This window comes from Melitaea cinxia, chromosome 14 (genome assembly GCF_905220565.1).
Source record: "Melitaea cinxia chromosome 14, ilMelCinx1.1, whole genome shotgun sequence".
Lineage (NCBI taxonomy): Eukaryota > Metazoa > Arthropoda > Insecta > Lepidoptera > Nymphalidae > Melitaea > Melitaea cinxia.
In genome coordinates this window covers 1,858,551-1,878,798 of record NC_059407.1, presented here as the reverse complement: position 1 = coordinate 1,878,798, position 20,248 = coordinate 1,858,551, and the positions used below count along the sequence as shown (strand labels likewise).

At 34.4% G+C, this 20,248-nt stretch overlaps 2 protein-coding genes across 2 annotated transcripts; both read right to left on the bottom strand.

Annotated features, from left to right (window-relative positions):
- Positions 1-1,321: 1,321 nt before the first annotated feature.
- LOC123659816 (pre-mRNA-splicing factor ATP-dependent RNA helicase PRP16-like) lies at positions 1,322-11,743 on the bottom strand. Its single transcript, XM_045594987.1, has 11 exons — positions 11,256-11,743; positions 10,843-11,043; positions 10,177-10,271; positions 9,717-9,919; positions 9,314-9,412; positions 8,493-8,622; positions 8,155-8,244; positions 7,009-7,146; positions 3,131-3,283; positions 2,148-2,341; positions 1,322-1,381 (listed from the first exon to the last, which is right to left on the bottom strand). The coding sequence occupies exons 1-11, from the start codon at positions 11,741-11,743 to the stop codon at positions 1,322-1,324; spliced, it is 1,851 nt and encodes a 616-aa protein (XP_045450943.1).
- A 1,377-nt stretch (positions 11,744-13,120) lies between these two features.
- On the bottom strand, positions 13,121-13,633 carry LOC123659687 (pre-mRNA-splicing factor ATP-dependent RNA helicase PRP16-like). Its single transcript, XM_045594877.1, has one exon. The coding sequence runs from the start codon at positions 13,455-13,457 to the stop codon at positions 13,122-13,124; it is 336 nt and encodes a 111-aa protein (XP_045450833.1). The 5' UTR covers positions 13,458-13,633; the 3' UTR covers position 13,121.
- Positions 13,634-20,248: the final 6,615 nt, after the last annotated feature.

Sequence of the window (20,248 nt, the reverse complement as noted above, 5' to 3'; positions counted from 1 at the left end):
GTATTTTTTTTTAGTTAAATAAATAGTAAATGGAGTTTTACAAGTGTCCGTATGCTAATGTGTTGTGAAAGTAAGTGATAAATGCGGAAAAAACGTGAATTACGATTGACAGTGGTTTGTTTACCAAATAAGACTGTTCCAAAAAATGAACAGTACGAAAAAGTTTTTTCAAGAGTTGGCAACACTGTAAATCGCCTTTTGCGCATTTTGACAACCAGCGTTCTTTTTACATGACGCGAATTATATATTATAAATAATTTTTCTCACTTCTCTATGTAAAACTATTTCGTAATTTAAAACTTTTGTGCGCGATAATATTTTGAGTCGACGTCGAACTGTCAACCAATAGCACACCGGCAAGCATGCGACACGTGATAAACACTCCCGTCCCCTACCCCTTACCACCAAATAGACCGATAAATCGCTTCTGCGCAGCTTCAAGGCCAGCGTTCTTTTTACATGACGCGAACTATACTCGTGCAAAAAAAACTCAGATAAAATCACCAATGCTATATTATCAAAAATATACTAAGAAAGTTGAACACAAACAAAACTCGTGAATATTTTCACTTTATATTTTGGAAGTAAAATATTTTATAACTGACAACACAATTATTACTTTATGAGCTACAATTAAAATAGGTATCTACATATGTGTGGTCATGGTAACGTTAAAATCAAGATCCTTCACTATAGTTATTAATCATAGTATCACTATAGTTAATAAATTTTTAATTTATTAAATATTATTAGACAATTTATGAGGCATAACAGACACATTTACTAAAGAAAAACTCGATAAAATTTAAACATAGGCTTGGTAATTATAAGAATTGGGCTTTTTGTGACTTTAAATTATCTGTGAGTAATAAAACAAATTTCGTAATATTTTTCGAGACTAGGTACTACCAGGTACACTACAGAAGGAGACTTATATATTTGCGTTGACAGTAAAAAAATATGTTACGTCAAGTGTGTACTTGTGGATAAAATGCAAATGTGTGTTCTCTATCTGTGTTGCTTATTCACGTGAAAGACTTCATACAAAAATTAATACTCAATAGATTTTTTTACATAAAAAATTTTTTTTGTTCTTATTTGTTTATTGTATTCACACACACTTCACTTCAGCCTATCGCAGTCCATCGCTGAAAATAGGCCTCCCAAGTTCGCGCCAAAAATGGCGTGAACTCATGTATGTTAGCCATAGTCACACACCACGCTGGGGCTTGGTGTCCGCAGGGCTGGCGTTGTCGCACCGAAGACGTCTATTGTATTACTAAAAATATTTTACTATAGTATATAGATATTAATTACTTTATTAACTACAAGCTGTACACGCGACTTTGTCCGCGTGGAATTTAACAAAAAAGTAATTGTTCTGTTCGCAAAGTTAGAAAATAAATTTAAAAAATAAAAGTAGCTTAAGTTACTCCTTATTACATAAGCTATCTGCCAGTGAAAGTCTCGTCAAAATCGGTCCAGCGCTTTCAGATATTAGCCAGATCAAACAGACAGACAGACAGACACAATTTATTTGTTTTTTATTTTGGCATATGTATCGTGTAAACAATTATTAAACAGCGGCAATTCGTAAAAAGCGGTTATTTTAATATTACAAACAGACACTCCAATTTTATTTATTTGTATAGATTTACATAAATTTATAATTCCTTATAAATTAATTCTTTGTTTTTATTGTAACAAAAATAAAGATACGAAGGCACAGCTTATCTTAAACTGAAGTAGTAATAAAAATTTACACGAAGAATGTATTTACTGAAAAGGATTTGTTAGATTGCACAATATTGAGGCAACATTGCTAGCAATATCATAATGTTAGCAATTCAGCACAAGTCTGTTAAAATCCGTAATAGCTTCGTTGTCTTGTATACCAAAATAATAATTACTAAAAAGTTTTAAATAATAATTACTAAAAAATATTAAATTACTCGAGCTTTATTACCTTTAGAGGATTGATATGATAAAGTAATAATAAAAAGAATAGGAATTCATTATAAATCGCACACACACACACACATAAACATAGTTAAGATGGTAGAATTGCTCTAATTTAAATCAGCCTAAATCCATTCAATAGCAGAACTGTTTCTTGTAATAGAAAAAAATAGCCTATTTCCACTTACCTCCCGAAGCAGCCCGAACAGCATATCAGTAGACAGAGAGCGCTCGTGAGCCTCATCCATGATAACCGCACAGTACTGGTCCAGATCTGGCTCCCGGAGCCCTTCCCGCAGCAGGATGCCGTCCGTCATATACTTGATGACTGTGTTCGGTGACGTGCAGTCTTCGAAGCGAATGGCGTAGCCGACTTCTTCGCCTGAAATGGATTTTTTTTTAGTGATAGGTTCTGGATTTGGCACGAAATCATTAACAGTAACAGCGAGTAATTTGATTATATGGGCAGAGATACATGTCGTTCTAGCGGTAGAAAACCCGATCAATTCTCGACACAATGTTTAATATTAGGCCATTTAGAAGTTTGTCGTGCTTATAACATTTGCTCAGGATTTTATTTTACAATGGAATGTAACGCGAGCATATGGCGTGTCAAATAGAATGTTATTTTAGTCAATGAGTAAGAGTAGGCAACTAAACAACAGCAGTCACGAACTTGAAATCCGCTCGGGATGGATATTTGTATTCGTAAAAATGTTTGTATCCAGTTAGGATGTCTATGTACATGAAGCGGACGTCCAAGTTGACCCTAAGCCCTCCTCGTGCAGGTACTAATAATAATAATAATAATAAGCGTTTATTTCAGACGTGTACATCCATAGTGTATTAGTGTGTTAGTAACAATATTTACTTATAATCTATTAATCTATGTTAGTTATTGTAAGATGATAATAAAATAAAATAAAATAATCATTTTAGTTGGCCCGTCATTGTTTCTATCCAGTATTTTTGAATAGAACAATCAGGGCGAGCTATGATTGTCCTCAGAATGCTGTCGTTGCTGGCCCTCATGCGCCGCAGCAGAGACGATGCTTTTTTACGCATAATCGCGTGAAATCCATCGACCCGTGCATCCGCGAACATTCCTGAAGCGCTGCAAAACCGCGGTACTTCGTCACTACACAGTCAGTGAGACACTGCCCCCACTCACCGAGCCGGACCCCCATCTCGTCGGACACGCGCTTGGCGACGGACATGGCGGCCACGCGGCGAGGCTGCGTGCAGCCGATCAGGCCGCGCCGGCTGTAGCCCTCCTCGTGCAGGTACTGCGTCAGCTGGGTCGTCTTACCGCTGCCCGTCTCACCTACCACCGGATACGGTCAAAATCCAAATTAACTTCATTCAAATAGGCTTCAAAGCAGTAGCGTAGCGGAAGGGGGGGGGGCAAGGGGGGACGTCATTTACCCGGGCATTAGTCACAAAGGGGCGCCGAATAGTCCGTAAAACAAAAAATTGCTGACAAATTAACTTAATTCAAATAGGCTTCAAAGCAGTGGCGTAGCAGGCGGGGGGAGGGGGTGACATCATGCACCCGGGCACTACTCACAACGGGGCGTCGAATGATCCGTAAAACAAAAAATCGCTGGACATATTATGTAGTTTTCGAATTGGGGGGCTAAAAAGTTATTGTGCCCCGGGCGCGAGTTAAGCTCGCTACGTGACTGCTTCAAAGGAACCTTCGTATCATCATTTCACAAATTAAATTATTAATTATGGTTGAAAGTTTTCTTGAAAACGTGAAAACATACTCTAAGATATTTAAAAACGTATGCATTCACGCAAAATCGCTACATATTAAAGAGAGAATCGTGAAATCTGATAATAAAATAAAAACCACATGGAATATAGTTAACGAAGAACTGGTAAAAGTAAATCATATTAAAGAGAAAATCGTGAAATCTGATAATAAAATAAAAACCACATGGAATATAGTTAACGAAGAACTGGTAAAAGTAAATCATATTAAAGAGAAAATCGTGAAATCTGATAATAAAATAAAAACCACATAGAATATAGTTAACGAAGAAACTGGTAAAAGTAAATCATATTAAAGAGAAAATCGTGAAATCTGATAATAAAATAAAAACCACATGGAATATAGTTAACGAAGAACTGGAAAAAGTAAATCATATTAAAGAGAAAATTGTGAAATCTGATAATAAAATAAAAACCACATGGAATATAGTTAACGAAGAAACTGGTAAAAGTAAATCACGCGATGCCAACTTTGAAATTATTGTCAATAATGATAAAATAACTTCTGACGTGGAAGTTGCAAATAGTTTCAAAAACTAGTTTCGAAAAACTGGCTCTGACGGTTTCTGTCGTGTTCTGGGTCATGGTGCAGTCTTTGTGGGTTTCTCCAGCGTGACTCGGAGAGCACGTTAAGCCGTCGGTCCCGCTTGTTATCATGTACACCTGATAACGATCGTTACTCATAGTCGGGAATATATACCCCAACTCGCATTGTAGCGGCGTGGTGGATTAAACTCTGCCTTCATGGAGATGAGACCTATGCCCAACAGTAGCATATTACAGGCTGAAGCGTAACGAAAAAAAGCTATTTCTATTGCCCGTCGTGGTTAACATAAAAGATAGCGACAACGTTTTGATCAACGATTATTTTAGTATTTTTTTATTAGCGACACATAAAAAAAAGAACAGAAATGTATAAAATTATCGATATGAACATAAAATACAATTTTTGAGCTCCTGATAATTTTGATTTATGAGTACAAGAAATGATCAAACCAATTCAATCCTTGCTAGCTACTGGAGGACTTTCGCTTTCTGTCATGTATCAATATTTTTTATGAATGACAATGTTCAACGTCACAGTACCAAAAAGGAATACATAATACCTGAAGAACAAGTAAAATATACAAATCGAGCAGTATTGTCATTGAGTAGAGTATCTTTTCTAAATGTTTTGGTTATCTTGATTTTACTTTGATTTCAGTTATATCATAGAACGTAATTTGCTATCAAGATAAAATAGAACATTGAAACAACATATTACTAAAATCTATAAATACGTTCAGAAAATGTAAAATATTTTGTAAGAAATTACATATTCAACGTATTGGCAAGATTTCAAGAGTGTTCATTCTAGAATACGAGAATGATTAATTTGTGGTTTTCAAGTTCATTAACACCTAGATGTATGTAGAGAATAATATACACCAATCTTTGCGGAAATAGAACGTTAGACACTATTTCTGGCTAAAATTATTACATTGCCTAAAAATAAAGATGTAATAAAAATATGTACGTGAACGTGAACTGAAGGAAAAGGCTTTACTAATTTCGATATTTTTAATTAGCTATCAACGATTATAATTCTAGAAATACTTAAATTTATTAATGCAAAAAAAAAAAGAATAATTAAAACTTCAAATCATTCAAGTCGTTTCGTCATTACTTTTGTAGTCATCTATACATATAATTAAATGGTAGTAAAGTCAAAACTGCATGAATATTATTAACACGTTGGATGCCATGACGGACACCATATGTCCGACAGCATACTTTCGCCTGGGGCCACACCAATAAATCGAGAATCGTCAAAAAATTGTTAAGGTGTTTTTCTGCAAATATTGTCAGCGAAAACCTCAAAAATAATGGGCGACTGACGGAAACAGTGATTTACCCATTATTTTTCAAGATCTCAAATGGCAGACACCAGCTATAACATTTTTGGAAACAACTTTTTAAAAAAGCCTATAAATCCAAAGTGTTTTCGATTTTTTTTTGTGCCATGTGGCCTTATTGCACTGTTAGGCCGCGCGGGTCACTTGCCTTAGTAAAAACAGTCGAAACACTGTCCGTCGGCTCCCTAGAGGCTTCTGAAGTGATCGAGGGCATGCGGACACTTGGTGTCTGACGCGGCCTCTTGGACCCAATATAATGGCAGTCACATGGTGTCCGTCGCGGCCCACTGAACTAAACATGGTTTTTGGTCTGGCGTTCAACGTGTTAAGAAGTAGGGTCAACATATAGGCTACATATTATCACGCTATCACCTACGGGGAACGAGCAGTGAACCTCTATTTCCTCAACGCATTCTGTAACAACGTGTAATCTAACGACGCATATTTGAATGTTGTTGTTATTATGTTAATAACTATGTCATAAGCTAACTTCTATAAAGACATTCTGTAGTATATTTAGTATCAGCATTGCACCCGTGCGAAGCCGGGGCGGGTCGCTAGTAAAAATTATCTTGAAACAATAAAACTAAATTGAACGCTGATTTTTAGATTACACATATTACAATCTAAGTCAACATTACGATTTAAACTTTGAAATGAAAACGTTGAGAATATAAAATCTAAAAAAAAATTGTCTATAAGGCTATATTATAATTTTGCTCCTCAAAACTGAATATTCCACTTTGTTAAGATCGTTGAATAGTTACTAAAATTTTGTTCTTTCCTAATAATAAATTATGTTTTTCCGTTCACATTCTGATCTTGACTTAGCATTAACTCTATTTATGTTTCTTAATAATTTTATATCGTTGACAAAAAGCGTTCTCATGAATTATGCGTTAAGATATTAGTAAATACAAATTTATAAACAAGGAACAAAAAATAACATAGGACACTGCCTTGTGGTACAGCATAAGAATTTTAGAGCATATGTACTTTGATCTATTTTGTAATCAGATCTAAATATTATCTCTACTTTTTATTTCCTAGATAGATATAATTAAGTCAAACATTCTACCCCGAATAGTTTGTTTTAAATTTACACTTGTAGTAGAATGGGAAGCACACTGAAAGGTCTTTGTCAAATCACGAAAAATGGTAATAAACGAAAAGCAGTAATATTTAGCTGCGATCTGCGGTCGAGGTACTTCCTCAGTCGGGCTGCTCCAGATTTTGAGCAAGATATTTCCTGCTATGTCTCTGAGTAGTGCCTCAGTTAACATTCTCCTATATGGCCAAATAAGCCCATACCCAGCTGTGGGATGTTACAGACTGAATCGTGTTGTATCGTTTCGCATGAATCAAAAAAACCACTCACCAACAATAATGATAACGTTATTCTCTCGTATGACTTGCATGAGTTCCTCTCGAACAGCAAACACTGGTAGGAAACGACGCTGTTCTGATATCGTCTTCTTTCTCACGAAATCTGACTTCGATTCTGGTTCTTGACCCTCTGGAACATCAAAATGAGCTTAATTCTTTATATAGTTGTTTTAGAAAATTGTTTTAACATTTCACAAGGTTAAGAAAACGTTTCACACGTCTGGGTTACATTTAATAATAACAATTTAGCTGTCCATTTTTATTTCTGAACCGGCAAACATTGTACCGCCTTTTTTATTTTTTATTTGCATTTTTTTATACAAATCTTGTCGGACTAAAAATCAAACTTTTGTCAGGAATAATAAGTAACATAAAAAGAAAAGAAAAAATAAGAAAAAAATATGAATTATTGAATTTGATTTTATTTATTTATTTATTTTATTTTATTTTTATTTTTTTGTGGAAATTAAAATCTATATAATAGAAATATTTTACATATCAACAATTTCTTTAGTTAAAAAGAGTCTGGTGCAACCGTAATATCACCAAAGCCACGAAAGTCCGCCTAATGAGAAGCTTAATCTTCCCGATATTTCTTTATGGCGCAGAAACGTGGACGGTTATACTTAAAGACCGACGCAAAATCGACGCACTCGAGATGTGGTGCTGGCGGCGACTGCTGCGGATCCCTTGGACAGCGTTTAGGACCAATATTTCCATCCTAGAGGAATTAAAAATCAAGCAGAGATTGTCGTCGACTGTGCAAACTCGTATCCTGAAATATTTCGGACACGTTGCTCGAAATGAACAATCCATAGAGCGACTCGTTGTCCAAGGGCAGGTAGAGGGCAAGCGGTCACGCGGTCGATCACCTACGCGTTGGACAGACCTCATCAAAGCTGCGACACAGACCTCCATAGTCCAGAGTTCTCGAGACGCTGAAAACCGCATCAAGTGGAGACGTATAGCGGGGGCTGCTTTAGCTAATGAATCGTCGTCAACCACGACCACTCTGTCAAGAGTGAACGACTGAGAAGAAGAATTTCTTTAGGAAACAAAACGGTTTTTAGAAGAGTGTGTTAAAAAAAATTGTATTTTTTATGAATGGTAATACAATAAAATATTAAGTAAAACTAACCTTTATCCATATGTTCAGCATACTTGTAAGCCTGTTTAGTTGGACCGTCTTCGATTTCCTCTTCCTGCTTCTGAATACCCATTATGTTACCTGTAAAAAAGTATAAAAAGATGCATTTTTCCTGTATATAATAATTTCAGACAATACGCTTCAGCCTGTAATCTACTGGGCATAGGCCTCTTTCCCCATGCTCGATTATTATCCCCGTGATTGACTATTGTGCAGGTCTGTTGCTAAAGAAGTTTAACTTCAGACGCGTCGTCAAAAGCACACTCTCTTTATTTAAATGTAAAATTAAACTCAATTTAGTTAGCACTTGCCAATACCACAACACATACCAATTTTAGTTCCTTCTAATTTCCAATGTTTCTTCTGCGCCTTCCTTCGTTCTTTTTGCTCTCTGAAAGCCTTCACTAACGCTGAACCCTTCCGCGCGTTTATTGCCATGTCACATGTTGGATCTTTTACCTGTAATAAAAGTTACATTCTACATGTATAATAGAACTGCAAATTACCAATGTCTGTACGTGAGAGATATTCAGGAGAAATAGATTAGGGAACGTGCCCATACTGAGTGATCCGTTCAGGTCTTTAAAAATACCACAATTGGTCACAGGGGTGGTCCTGAGTTTTTGTCATATAGTCAATAATAAAGCTGTGTGGCTACGGCAGTAAGAAATATAGCCACCCCCTCTCTTCCCGTGGGTGTCCTAAGAGGCGACTAAGGGATAATACAGTTCCGCTACCACCTTGGAACTTATAAAGCCGATCGATGGCGGGATAACCATCCAACTGCTGGCTTTGAAATACACAGGCTGAAGACGGGCAGCAGCGTCTTCGGTACGACAAAGCCAGCGCTGCGGTCACCAACCCGCCTGCCCAGCGTGGTGACTATGGGCAACACACATGAGTTCACGTCATTTTTGGCGCGAGCTTGTGGAAACCTATGTCCAGCAGTGGACTGCGATAGGCTGCAGTGATGATGATTAGTGATGACTTACGAATTACTACGTAAAATACGGGAATGGGGGTGTTAAAAAATGTAAAAAGGGATCACGTAGCATGTTCCCTTATAGGGATCTTATGAGAGCAATAGCTCAAAAAAAAAAAAAATTAGTAGATTTAGATACACATAAACTACTTAGTTAATAAAATTTACCGGTATAACAGGCTCTGGTTGCTTGGTAAATACAATCCTACCGTCCAAAAATGGCGGTACAATGTTATGCACAAGAAGATGTACTCGATCGACACTTTCCTGTAAAAAATAAGTAAAATCATATTATAAAGCAACTAAATATATAAATATTACATATTTGTAATTTTACAAACATACTTATGGAGACTTTCAGGACGCTTTTCGATTAGTTACATAAAATGTGTTTATTTGGGTAAAAAGTTGATTGTTTGAAGACAATATATTTGCACAGCTTTTATCTTTCCGATGTATACGACTCTCAGTGTTGGACAATTTTTCAGATTAAACTTTGTTGTTGATGTTTATTCTACATAGAAACATGTATTCTGTGGTAATATTTTTTAAATAAATTATAATCAAATACCTCATCTAAATCATTATTAACGTTGATAGCGTGTACGACACCACTTGTCAACATTCTGTTTCTTTCCCACAGCTCATTGTCCTTATCTATCTGTTGTCTTGCTGCAGATACTTTGCGGTTACGTCGCTTTTCTATTTGTTCTTCCTTACGAGCAATGTATTCAGCGCTAGTTCCAGCGAATGGATCGGATTCGTCTGTTTCACCTGAAAAAGTATATAAAATATAATGAAGCTAGTTTTTGGAACGAAGTTCCTTACGGGGCTGTTCAGAGCGGTACCATAACCAGCCAAATATTTAAAATACAATCAAAATATATATATAAAAAATAATGATTTATGTGATTTTGTTACTCTACTTTTGAAATGCTAAAACAATAATTCAATAAATTCATATTCCTTATAAGAGTTTAAAAATTAATAAATGAGAGTTTTTTTTATTATATATTATGCTATTAAATTACCTTCGCCCATATTGTACCAAGCTCTGTCCAGTTTCTTTTCAGCTTCTTGCCATTCTGGATCGTCGACATCTAAACCACGACGTGAACTAACCCATCTGAAAGTATTTTAATTTAAATAAATTATTTAATAACTAAACTAAGGCGATAAATAATCTGTAACTCATTATAGAATATTTTTTTATAATGTATTAAGCTATAGATGTGGCATATAAATGATTAGTCAAAAAGTAATTAATGATATTACATTATATGTGATGATATATTATAATTTTTAAGGATTTTAACTGAAAGATCACTAATGGGATATATGTAAAAACATTTAAAAAAAAATAAAAATCAAACATTGTACAAGATTATAAATAATAAGCCAACTTAAAAACGTAGATAGTTTTTTTCATACGTAGATATGTTAAAGTTTTTAAGTTTTATTGCACACTGAAGAAAACGAAAATGCACACAACTGTGAACATGTTAATTATAATAAATAACGTTACAAATAGACATAGTTGTAGACATATATTTTAAATCGTACATTTGTTTGTATGATATGATACAATTCAATCTAAGGTCACTGGCAACACAAGGAGTACCACAAAGGCGTTACTTAACCTATATTGAAAATTTCATTCTCAATTTTAAACTATCAGTGCTTATCATCAAACTTACTTATGCGGTGTAGCCCTAACTGAATCCTCATATGGCCTTCCCTTATAATCCCTTGTAGGACGTCGTTCACTTCTTCCATATCTGTCAGGTCCATCCTTAGGTAACGGTGTTGGAAAGTCCCAACTGGATTTACGGACTGCTTTTAGGTCATCATCATCATCGTCCCATGCAGTTTTATCTGGTGGTTTTAGGACTTTGAGACTGAAAAGATAAATATTTCAGTTATTAATTAGAATATAAATTATTACGTAAAATCAGTCATATAATAATAATAATAATAATAATAACATTTATTTCAGGACTTGCCCATATAGTGTTAGTAACAATATTTCTTATAACCTAGTGTTAGTACAGAAAATTTAAGATTGAAATTTTAGAACATTTTTATATTTACATTCTATTACATTATTCACATTACATGGAGCTTTATCCAATGTCGCAGCATAGGACTCTCCCATCGATCTACAAACACTTTCAGAATACTATTGTGGCTGCCGCGGAAACGCTTAAGTAATGACGCGCACCTCTTGCGCATGATGGCTTTAAAGTTATCGACGCGCCTTTCCGCGAACATCAGTGAGGCACTACAACGCCACGGCAGCCCCAACAGTATCCTGAACGCATTATTGTATTGTACGCGGAGGTCACTGTAAGCACGCAAGCTATAGCTGGTCCACAGACTGTACGACGTATAAAATGATTGGCAGAAGGCTTTAAAAAGAGTTATTTTGACATCTTCTGTACAACGTGCAAATCTGCGAGCCAGCATGTTGCAGCGAGCTGACAGTGACCTTCGCTCCCTGTCTATATCCTTATTATCGCCTAAGTTTTCGGTTACCCAATGACCCAAGTACTTAAAGCTGGTCACCCTAAGTAGCGGTGATCCGCAGATTGATGGCATCTTTAGAAAATACTGATTTGTTTGCTAGGATTATAGGTGCTTTTCAAAGCAAATCACAATCACAATTACTCTGATTTTGTGGTTGATGGTAATTTCCCTTCTATGAATAACAATTGCAATAGTGCTGGTGTACCAAGTACAACATCAAAAAATATATATGAATTTAAGTTTTTTTACTTATTTATCTTATAAACATTTACATTTTTCTTATACAGTCGTCTGTTCCTATGGTAAACAACTTAAAGCTTACCTATAGGTAACAGCCAGCTGATATAGCTAAATATTTTTTTTATAAATATACATGTATTGCGGTCACCAACCCGCCTGCCATACGTGGTGACTATGGGCAAAACACATGAGTTCACGTTATTTTTGGCATAAACTTGTGGAGGCCTATGTCCAGCAGTGGACTGTATAGGCTGTAATGATGACATGGAAATAAATACAAATATTTAACCATTGGGAATCGAACCTATAAACCACGGAGCAGAAAGCAGGGCCACTACAATCTGCGCAAGCATGCTACTCAATTTTTTAACTTAATAGGCTTTAGTAATACAAATATTAACTTGGAATCATTTCAATTTGCAGAAAGAGATATAATCAAATTGTTGATATCGATTAGAGGTTAGGAATATTTTTGGTACATTGCAATCTTCTTACCTAGGAGTGCGAGGTTCATCTTTAAATCTTGGTTCATAGTAACTTCGTCTAGAACTATCTCTGTCCGTGTCTCTGTCCCGCCTATCCTTGTCTCTCCTCTCAGAATCTCTATGTCTATCTTTATCCCGATCACTCCTACTACTATGTCTATCCCTGTCTCTCTTGTCATAGTTGTATTTCCTATCTCTGTCGCGTCTATCATAACGACGGTACAGCCTGTCATCTTCTTCATCTTTGGAATGAGATTTCTTTTCTTCTTGTGTTGAATTATGTACACCTTTCTCTTTTGTTTCTTTTTCTTTTCTGTGAAATATATGTATTGTTTATTATGTAACACCTTATTATTAATTATATATATTACATATAAAAGCCTACTTTTTCACTCTAAAGGATAGTATTAGTATATCTATTAATATTGGTGTACAAACAAAAAGTATATCCTGCCAAATAAAAAAATATTTATCAATCAGATTATCAGCGAAGAATGTAAGAAACTAGAAACATAAAAATAAAGGCAAAATTAAGAGCATCTTTAGGTTAGAAAGTAAATTAACAGTTACAATCTTTTCATAATTGAATGTAATATATCAATTTAAATATTTGCTTTTGATTTTGTCGTTAATAATAACATATAATATATGGAAGTCATTAATTATAAATCTTAAATCAAAAGTGCTACAATATAGGTAAAAGTACAAATAATATTAATTTAAACTTACTTTTGCAACCGTTCTAGCATCCGTTCCCTGGCCTGCTCAGATAGGCCACCAGTATACGTTGGAGTTTCCTCATTATGTCGTCTGTATTTGCGATCTTTAGGACCTGAGGCTTCATCCTTATCCTCTGAATCATCACTATCGTTTTCATCGTTTTGAAACGAGATAAGACGATTTTGTTTACGCTTTGCAGCAGCTAACTTATCTAAACCTAGTAAAGAAGGTTTAGCGAATTGAAAATCAGGCGGCTTATCCTTCTTTTTTATGATTAAACCACAAGGAGCATCTGATGAGGTTCCCTCCAAACGATGTACATTTTCTTCGTTATCCGACATCACATTAAGTTTAAAATAACGGTGGTTGATGCAATAAAATAAATAAATTATCCCAAATTAGTTTAATAGGCAACTTTTGAAATAAATTTTAAATAAACACAAAAACCAAGTTGCAAAACAATACATGTGACAGAAGTGACAATTCTGGAGTTTGACTGACATTGGCACAATTAGTAAGGAACATCTGAGGTGCGTTCCACCTAAGGCCCAGAACGTACTCTCGACCACGAACGCTGAAATTGCCGTTCCACTGACGTAAAAAACGCCGCGGGCGTTGTGGACGAATTTTATAAGTGGAACGAATATTTCGGCACTGTCAAGCGTTAGCATAGTGAAAACATGCACCTATGAGGGCTGTGAGTGAATATTACGAATGGATTGGAGTAAACCTTAATTCAACATGAATTACCGGCAGTTTATCGTTGCGTTTGTGCAGAAACTTTGACCTACATATATTTTATGGGTGATTTAGGTGCGATGTGGTCGCGAACAGTGACATTATATATGACGTCGAGCGATCGCTCACGACGACCGCGGGCCTTAGGTAGAACGGTAGAATTTGCGCAGCGGGGCGTTGCGGATTCTTAGTGAAACGCGGCTTTCGTTTACTATGACAATGGCTACATTCCACATAAAGCCACGAGCACTGAAATTGCCGTTTCAAAACGGCGCGGGCGTTGTAGGCAAATTTTATAGTTGGAACGTATATTTGAGCGCTATGTGCTCGCAATATGGCAGCATGATAAGTGAAAACATGCAGCTGTGGGGTTTGTGAGTAAATATTTCTCGTAAATTGGAGAAAAATTAAATTCAACATGTATTCCCGTGAATTTAATGAGAGATAATGGCTCGGAAAGTTCATCAAGTTCTGATGACATTCACCTTGGATCGTGAAACCGTTTTCAGAAGGTTCTCAATGGACTTAGAACGTTCCGGTCGTCGTAATAGAAAAATATAGGATCCATATTTCAAAAGAATATTGGAGGCTTGGTAACACTAATGACGTGTATGTTGTTTAAGTTTTATATGGTAAGTTTTATTTAATGCCCATAGTTAATGCCATCGAAACGCAGTCCATAGCACTCAGCAGCTCTTTCTTTGCTGATTGTTTCAGTATTTAGGCCAGACTTTGATGTAATTAAGCTCTTTTAATTAAATAAATTAAAAGACGTCTTTAATTATATTTATACAACTTTTTTGTACAAATTTTCAAGTCAAATTTGTTGCATTCGTTATCAGTTTATTTATTTATTTATTTATTTATTTATTACTTCTTGCATACAGTTTATATTTGTATTTGCAACAAAACACAGGACGTTTGCATCCATAATCTTTATTAGGTATTGTGGCATTAGAGACCTTAAAAAAATAACAATATAATTATAATTTATATTCAATAGAAGAGATGTAGAGAGAATAGATATTCGCCCCTGGCTGTGTCTACCTCAATAGAAGTTCACAACAGTGAGGAGCGTCCTAAATTTCGTGCGTTTTAGTGTGTGACTCTTTTATATTAAATTTATGAAACTAAACAACGCAAATAAATGATGAGTTATCTTGAAAAACTAATTCATTCATTATAAAAATACTTAAAAAGATGTGTATTGAATTTTTAAGTAAAATTTAATAATGGCGGCGATTTCAATTTGACAAATTTATTTTTAAAATAAAATCAAATACATTATAATTTATCATTTTGTAGTTTATAGGCCAAGGCTATCCACCTTCTGTTCTTCTTTCATCGTCAGATAAGTATAACATTATAAATAGGTACTGCATTGTCATCTATTTACTTGCGTATATGCGCGCCGTTTTGTAAAACTCAAACTAAATTTGTCATAAAAAATATACATAATTAACAAACTTAAATAATTTTCATTTACAAAAAGTAGTTAAAACACTATTATATTGATTTGAGTATTGATCGATACATTATTTCAGTAAAATACCTATATCACAGGGTACCTAACACTTATTTGTGTAGTAAAAATTATATGTTAACCAACAAAAAATAATTACTGTTTTAATCGTAATTAAAACGTGGTCAGATAAAAAAAAAAAACTATATTAAAATCGTAAAACAAAATCTTGAAATTAGTCTCAATTTTCAATCACTGACATTCTTATAGTCCTGGGTTCAATATAGATACTATATCGTGATAGTTTAAAGCCATAGCCCAGCCAGTACTTTAGCACTATGACGATATGTTGTCATCGTACTGACCTAAGTATGCTAAAATTTAAATAGTTTGTGCGCCAGACTAAAGAATGTCACTTACATTTTAATTGAAAATGATAAGCAACTATATGTCAATCGCATGTTAGTTAAGATCGTATAAAAATATAATATTATTAGATTTATATCTTTGTATTACATAATTTCATAAAATACATGCTAACTTTATATACAAAATGATTAAAATATGTCAAATGATTAAAAGAACACTAAAAAGTCCTGTTCTTAAATTTAGGAATGAGACACAAACTTCAATCAAGGTTAAACATATCATCTTGATAGTTTTGGTTCCTCGTTATTCTAGAATTAATAACACTGTAATACTACGTCAATATGTTGAAATGAGAATTTGCGAATTCGAAAGCATCGAGCGCTGATATATACATACATATAAACTGCACCTACATTTTGGATGAAATATTTTTTGTTGCGCTTAACAATTTACAAATCACTGGTTTATCAGCTTAATGGATGAAAATTATTTTAAGTTTATTTCAGTAGGTATATAAGAAAACACACTTATTTGTGTAGTAAAAATTATAAGTTAACCAACAAAAATAATTACTGTTTTAATCGTAATTAAAACGTGGTCAGATAAAAAAAAACTATATTAAAATCGTAAAACAAAATCTTGAAATTAGTCTCAATTTTCAATCAGTGACATTCTTATAGTCTTGGGTTCAATATAGATAGGTACTATATCGTGATAGTTTAAAGCCATAGTCTAGGCAATACTTTAGCACAATGACGATATTTTGTCATCGTACTGACCTAAGTATGCTAAAATTTAAGTAGTTTGTGCGCCAGACTAAAGAATGTCACTTACATTTTGATTGAAAATGATTTGCAACTACATGCCAATCGCATGTTAGTTAAGATCGTATAAGAATATAATATTATTAGATTTATATCTTTGTATTACATAATTTCATAAAATACATGCTAACTTTATAAACAAAATGATTAAAATATGTCAAATGATTAAAAGAACACTAAATAGTCCTGTTCTTAAATTTAGGAATGAGACACAAACTTCAACCAAGGTTAAACATATCATCTTGATAGTTTTGGTTCCTCGTTATTCTAGAATTAATAACACTGTAACACTACGTCAATATGTTGAAATGAGAATTTGCGAATTCGAAAGCATCGAGCGCTGATATATACATATGTTACGCTCAAAGATCGAAAACGCTTATTGAGCGGAAAAATAGCTCAAAACGCGATGTGGTCACAGTAAAACATCCACATAGCGAAATTCGTGTTATGGCTCTAATGAAAACGTGCACGACGCGTTGTGGCAATCAAAGAAAGACCAAATAGCGAAATTCGTGTCGTGGTTTACATGCTATTCGATCTCAACGCGTTGTGGCAATGAAGAAAAGCCATGACGCGTTCTGAGCATTCATTGTGTTAACCATATCACGACGGACAGGTTGTAACTTGTCGGTGTCGGCTCGGGTGCAAAGACGCATTGAAACATCAGTTTTATTCATTTATTTTCTGTTTATGAGAGTGAATTTTAATGTCAGCGTTAATTATGACGAATAAAAAAGAATTGTTTTACGATAAATCACGTGAGTTTGTGGAAACAAGCACTGATCGCAGTTTTATTATGACTACAGAAAAAGTAAAGAGAGTAAATGTAACTTGTAAGCTCTGTTTCAGAAAGAATAGCATAAACGTTGAAAGAGAATGTGCTAAATTAGGTCTACAGGAACAGGCAAACAAAATGGTTTCATTGTCTAATTTGAAATTTCCCTGTGTTGAAATTGGTACTAACGTTTTAGTTAGAGTTCCTGAAGTGATAGAGGACGTGCAGCACCCAGGAATGTTATGTGTGTTGTTATGAGCATTAATCCATCAGGTCTCTACCAGTTAGGAAACAAGGAAGGTACACTCGATAGACTTTATGCACGTAATGAATTTACACTTTCTGAAACCAACTTTATTAACATTTGTGATGTGCCCTCAACTTCATCGTTAACACTTCGCTCGGCATCTATGTTATCGTCTGGAAGTAAGCAAGGGTTTATAATGTGCCACTGCAAAAGATACTGTATTGATAAAAAGTGCAAGTGTCGCTCCAAGAATATAAAATGCAACTCAAAATGCCACAGTAATCGTTCATGTAAAAATAAATAGCAATCAAATACTTATTTTTCACAATTATAGTTATTTCTAATATAGGTACATTGTTGTTGTTTATTGGTGATCAATAAACATTTGTGTTAAATATTTTTATTTCTTGAAAGAATTTTAATTGTCATGAAAAAATTAAAACCCTTATTATTTTATGTGAATTATGAGTAATTTACAAATGATATGAATATTTTGTGTTCAGTGATTTATTACTTAATACATTTATTTTTTAAATATAAAGTAATCTCAATAAATAATAAATATCGTTTCATTTTAATTTATATAATTATATACTTAATATATTTGATAATGAGAAACACGTTATGCCGTGATTTTATAAAATGAAAAATATTTCTTAAGGACATCTACCAAAACGTTTCCAGCCTAGGCCTAGTAGGATCTATATCGTAAAGTAGTGTGCGTTGTAATCAAATAGTATTCCATACGCGTCATGGCTTTTCTTCATTGCCACAACGCGTTGAGATCGAATAGCATATAAGCCACGACACGAATTTCGCTATTTGGTCTTTCTTTGATTGCCACAACGCGTCGTGCGCGTTTTCATTAGAGCCATAACACGAATTTCGCTATGTGGATGTTTTACTGTGACCACATCGCGTTGTGAGCTATTTTTCCGCTCAATGAGCGTTTTCGATCTTTGAGCGTAACACATACATATAAACTGCGCCTACATTTTGGATGAAATATTTTTTGTTGCGCTTAACAATTTACAAATCACTGGTTTTTAAATGTAAAAAGTATAATTTCTCTAACTATAAAAATAAAAAACAGTCATACATATTTATAAAAAAGAAGCGAGTCAAATACAAAATAAAAGTAATTGTCGTAAACGTATGTTAAATATATCTTAAGAAAGTTCATCCTCAAATAATAGAACGAGCTTTAAAATTTAACATATGGCCGTCTTTAAGTCTAATGTCGCACACTTTCGGACACAATTTTGATGGAATACAAGTATTCTTTGATGGATATACTTCGGTACGTAATATGATATAGTATAGACAAATCTTCAGCTCGCAAAGAGCAAATTTCGAACCTGGAAAAAAGCATTTGATTGTTACGAGGACAAAAGTCAGTTATTTTAAATAATTGCCATTAAAATAAATAATATTAAAGAGAAAAGCTTAGTATTAACACATATCTAAATATGATCGCCTATAATAATACTTTGATATGATATGTTAATAATAGTACTTTATTGAGGCACAGCAGGAAATATCCACCTCAAAATCTGGAGCAGTCCGACTGAGGAAGTATCTCAACCTTAAAGAAGATCACGGCTAAATAATACTGCTCTCACGTAATGTTGTGTTTCTGTGGTGAGTAAGGTGACCAGGAGCTGGGGAAGATTGCGTGTAGGGTTGGCAACGAGCTTGTAATGTTTCTGGTGTTGCGGGCGTCTAAAGGATACGGTAACCGCCTACCGTCAGGTGTCCCGTACGTTTTTTTGCCGATCCATTTGTGTAAAAGAGACGGCATTTTGACGTTTAAGAAAATATTAAATAGTAATTTGAAATTTATTTGTCTAATGACAATCTTACCTATACAGTTTCTAGGGCCACTACCGAAGGGCATATAAGCCATAGGATTAATATTAGCTATGTTCTGTTCGGAGAAACGTTCAGGGTCGAAGATATCAGGATTTGGGAAAAAATCAGGATCGCGATGAATAGCCCAAATGGGGATCCAAACGCGCGTACCACATTTTATCTATTATAAAATAGTAAAAAAAGTGTAAACCAACTTTACAATGTTTTCACATGATTCAAAGAAAAAGATTATTAAGCGAATGACCATTTTAGTTCGTATTTAGAGAAATAAAAAATACATACCATGAACTCTTTAGGTGCCCTAGGATTAGGTTTTCCCATTAACCAATCCTTAACGCAGACTCTTTCTAGATTTGTAATCGGTGGCCACAGGCGAAGCGTTTCTGTAAATACAAAATTATCAATGCCACATATATTTAAACATTTTAAAGTATGAAGTGCTCGGGTGTTTATCTAGGCTTTAATTGTAAAATTTTAATACCTTTCGACTGTTATTAGTTTAGTTTAATCAAAATCAAAATATATTAATATAAATAGGCTTTTAAAACACCTTCCAATCGACATCTTACAACTTAAAATTTTATTGATATTTAGTGAAGCTACCGCCGATTCGGAATGTAGATTCCGCAGAAAAGAACTGACAAGAAACTCCATAGTTACTCTTTAAAAAAAACACAGTTTGTTTTTGTTTTAATGAAAATTTGGTGATCCTATCTTGCATGAAACACTGAGTCACTAAATCCACCTATCTTTAAATCATTTATGCAATGCACTCAATATATTGTCTCAATATTTGTAGCATTACCCGGTGGCAACAGACCGTAAGACTAAGTTTATAAATA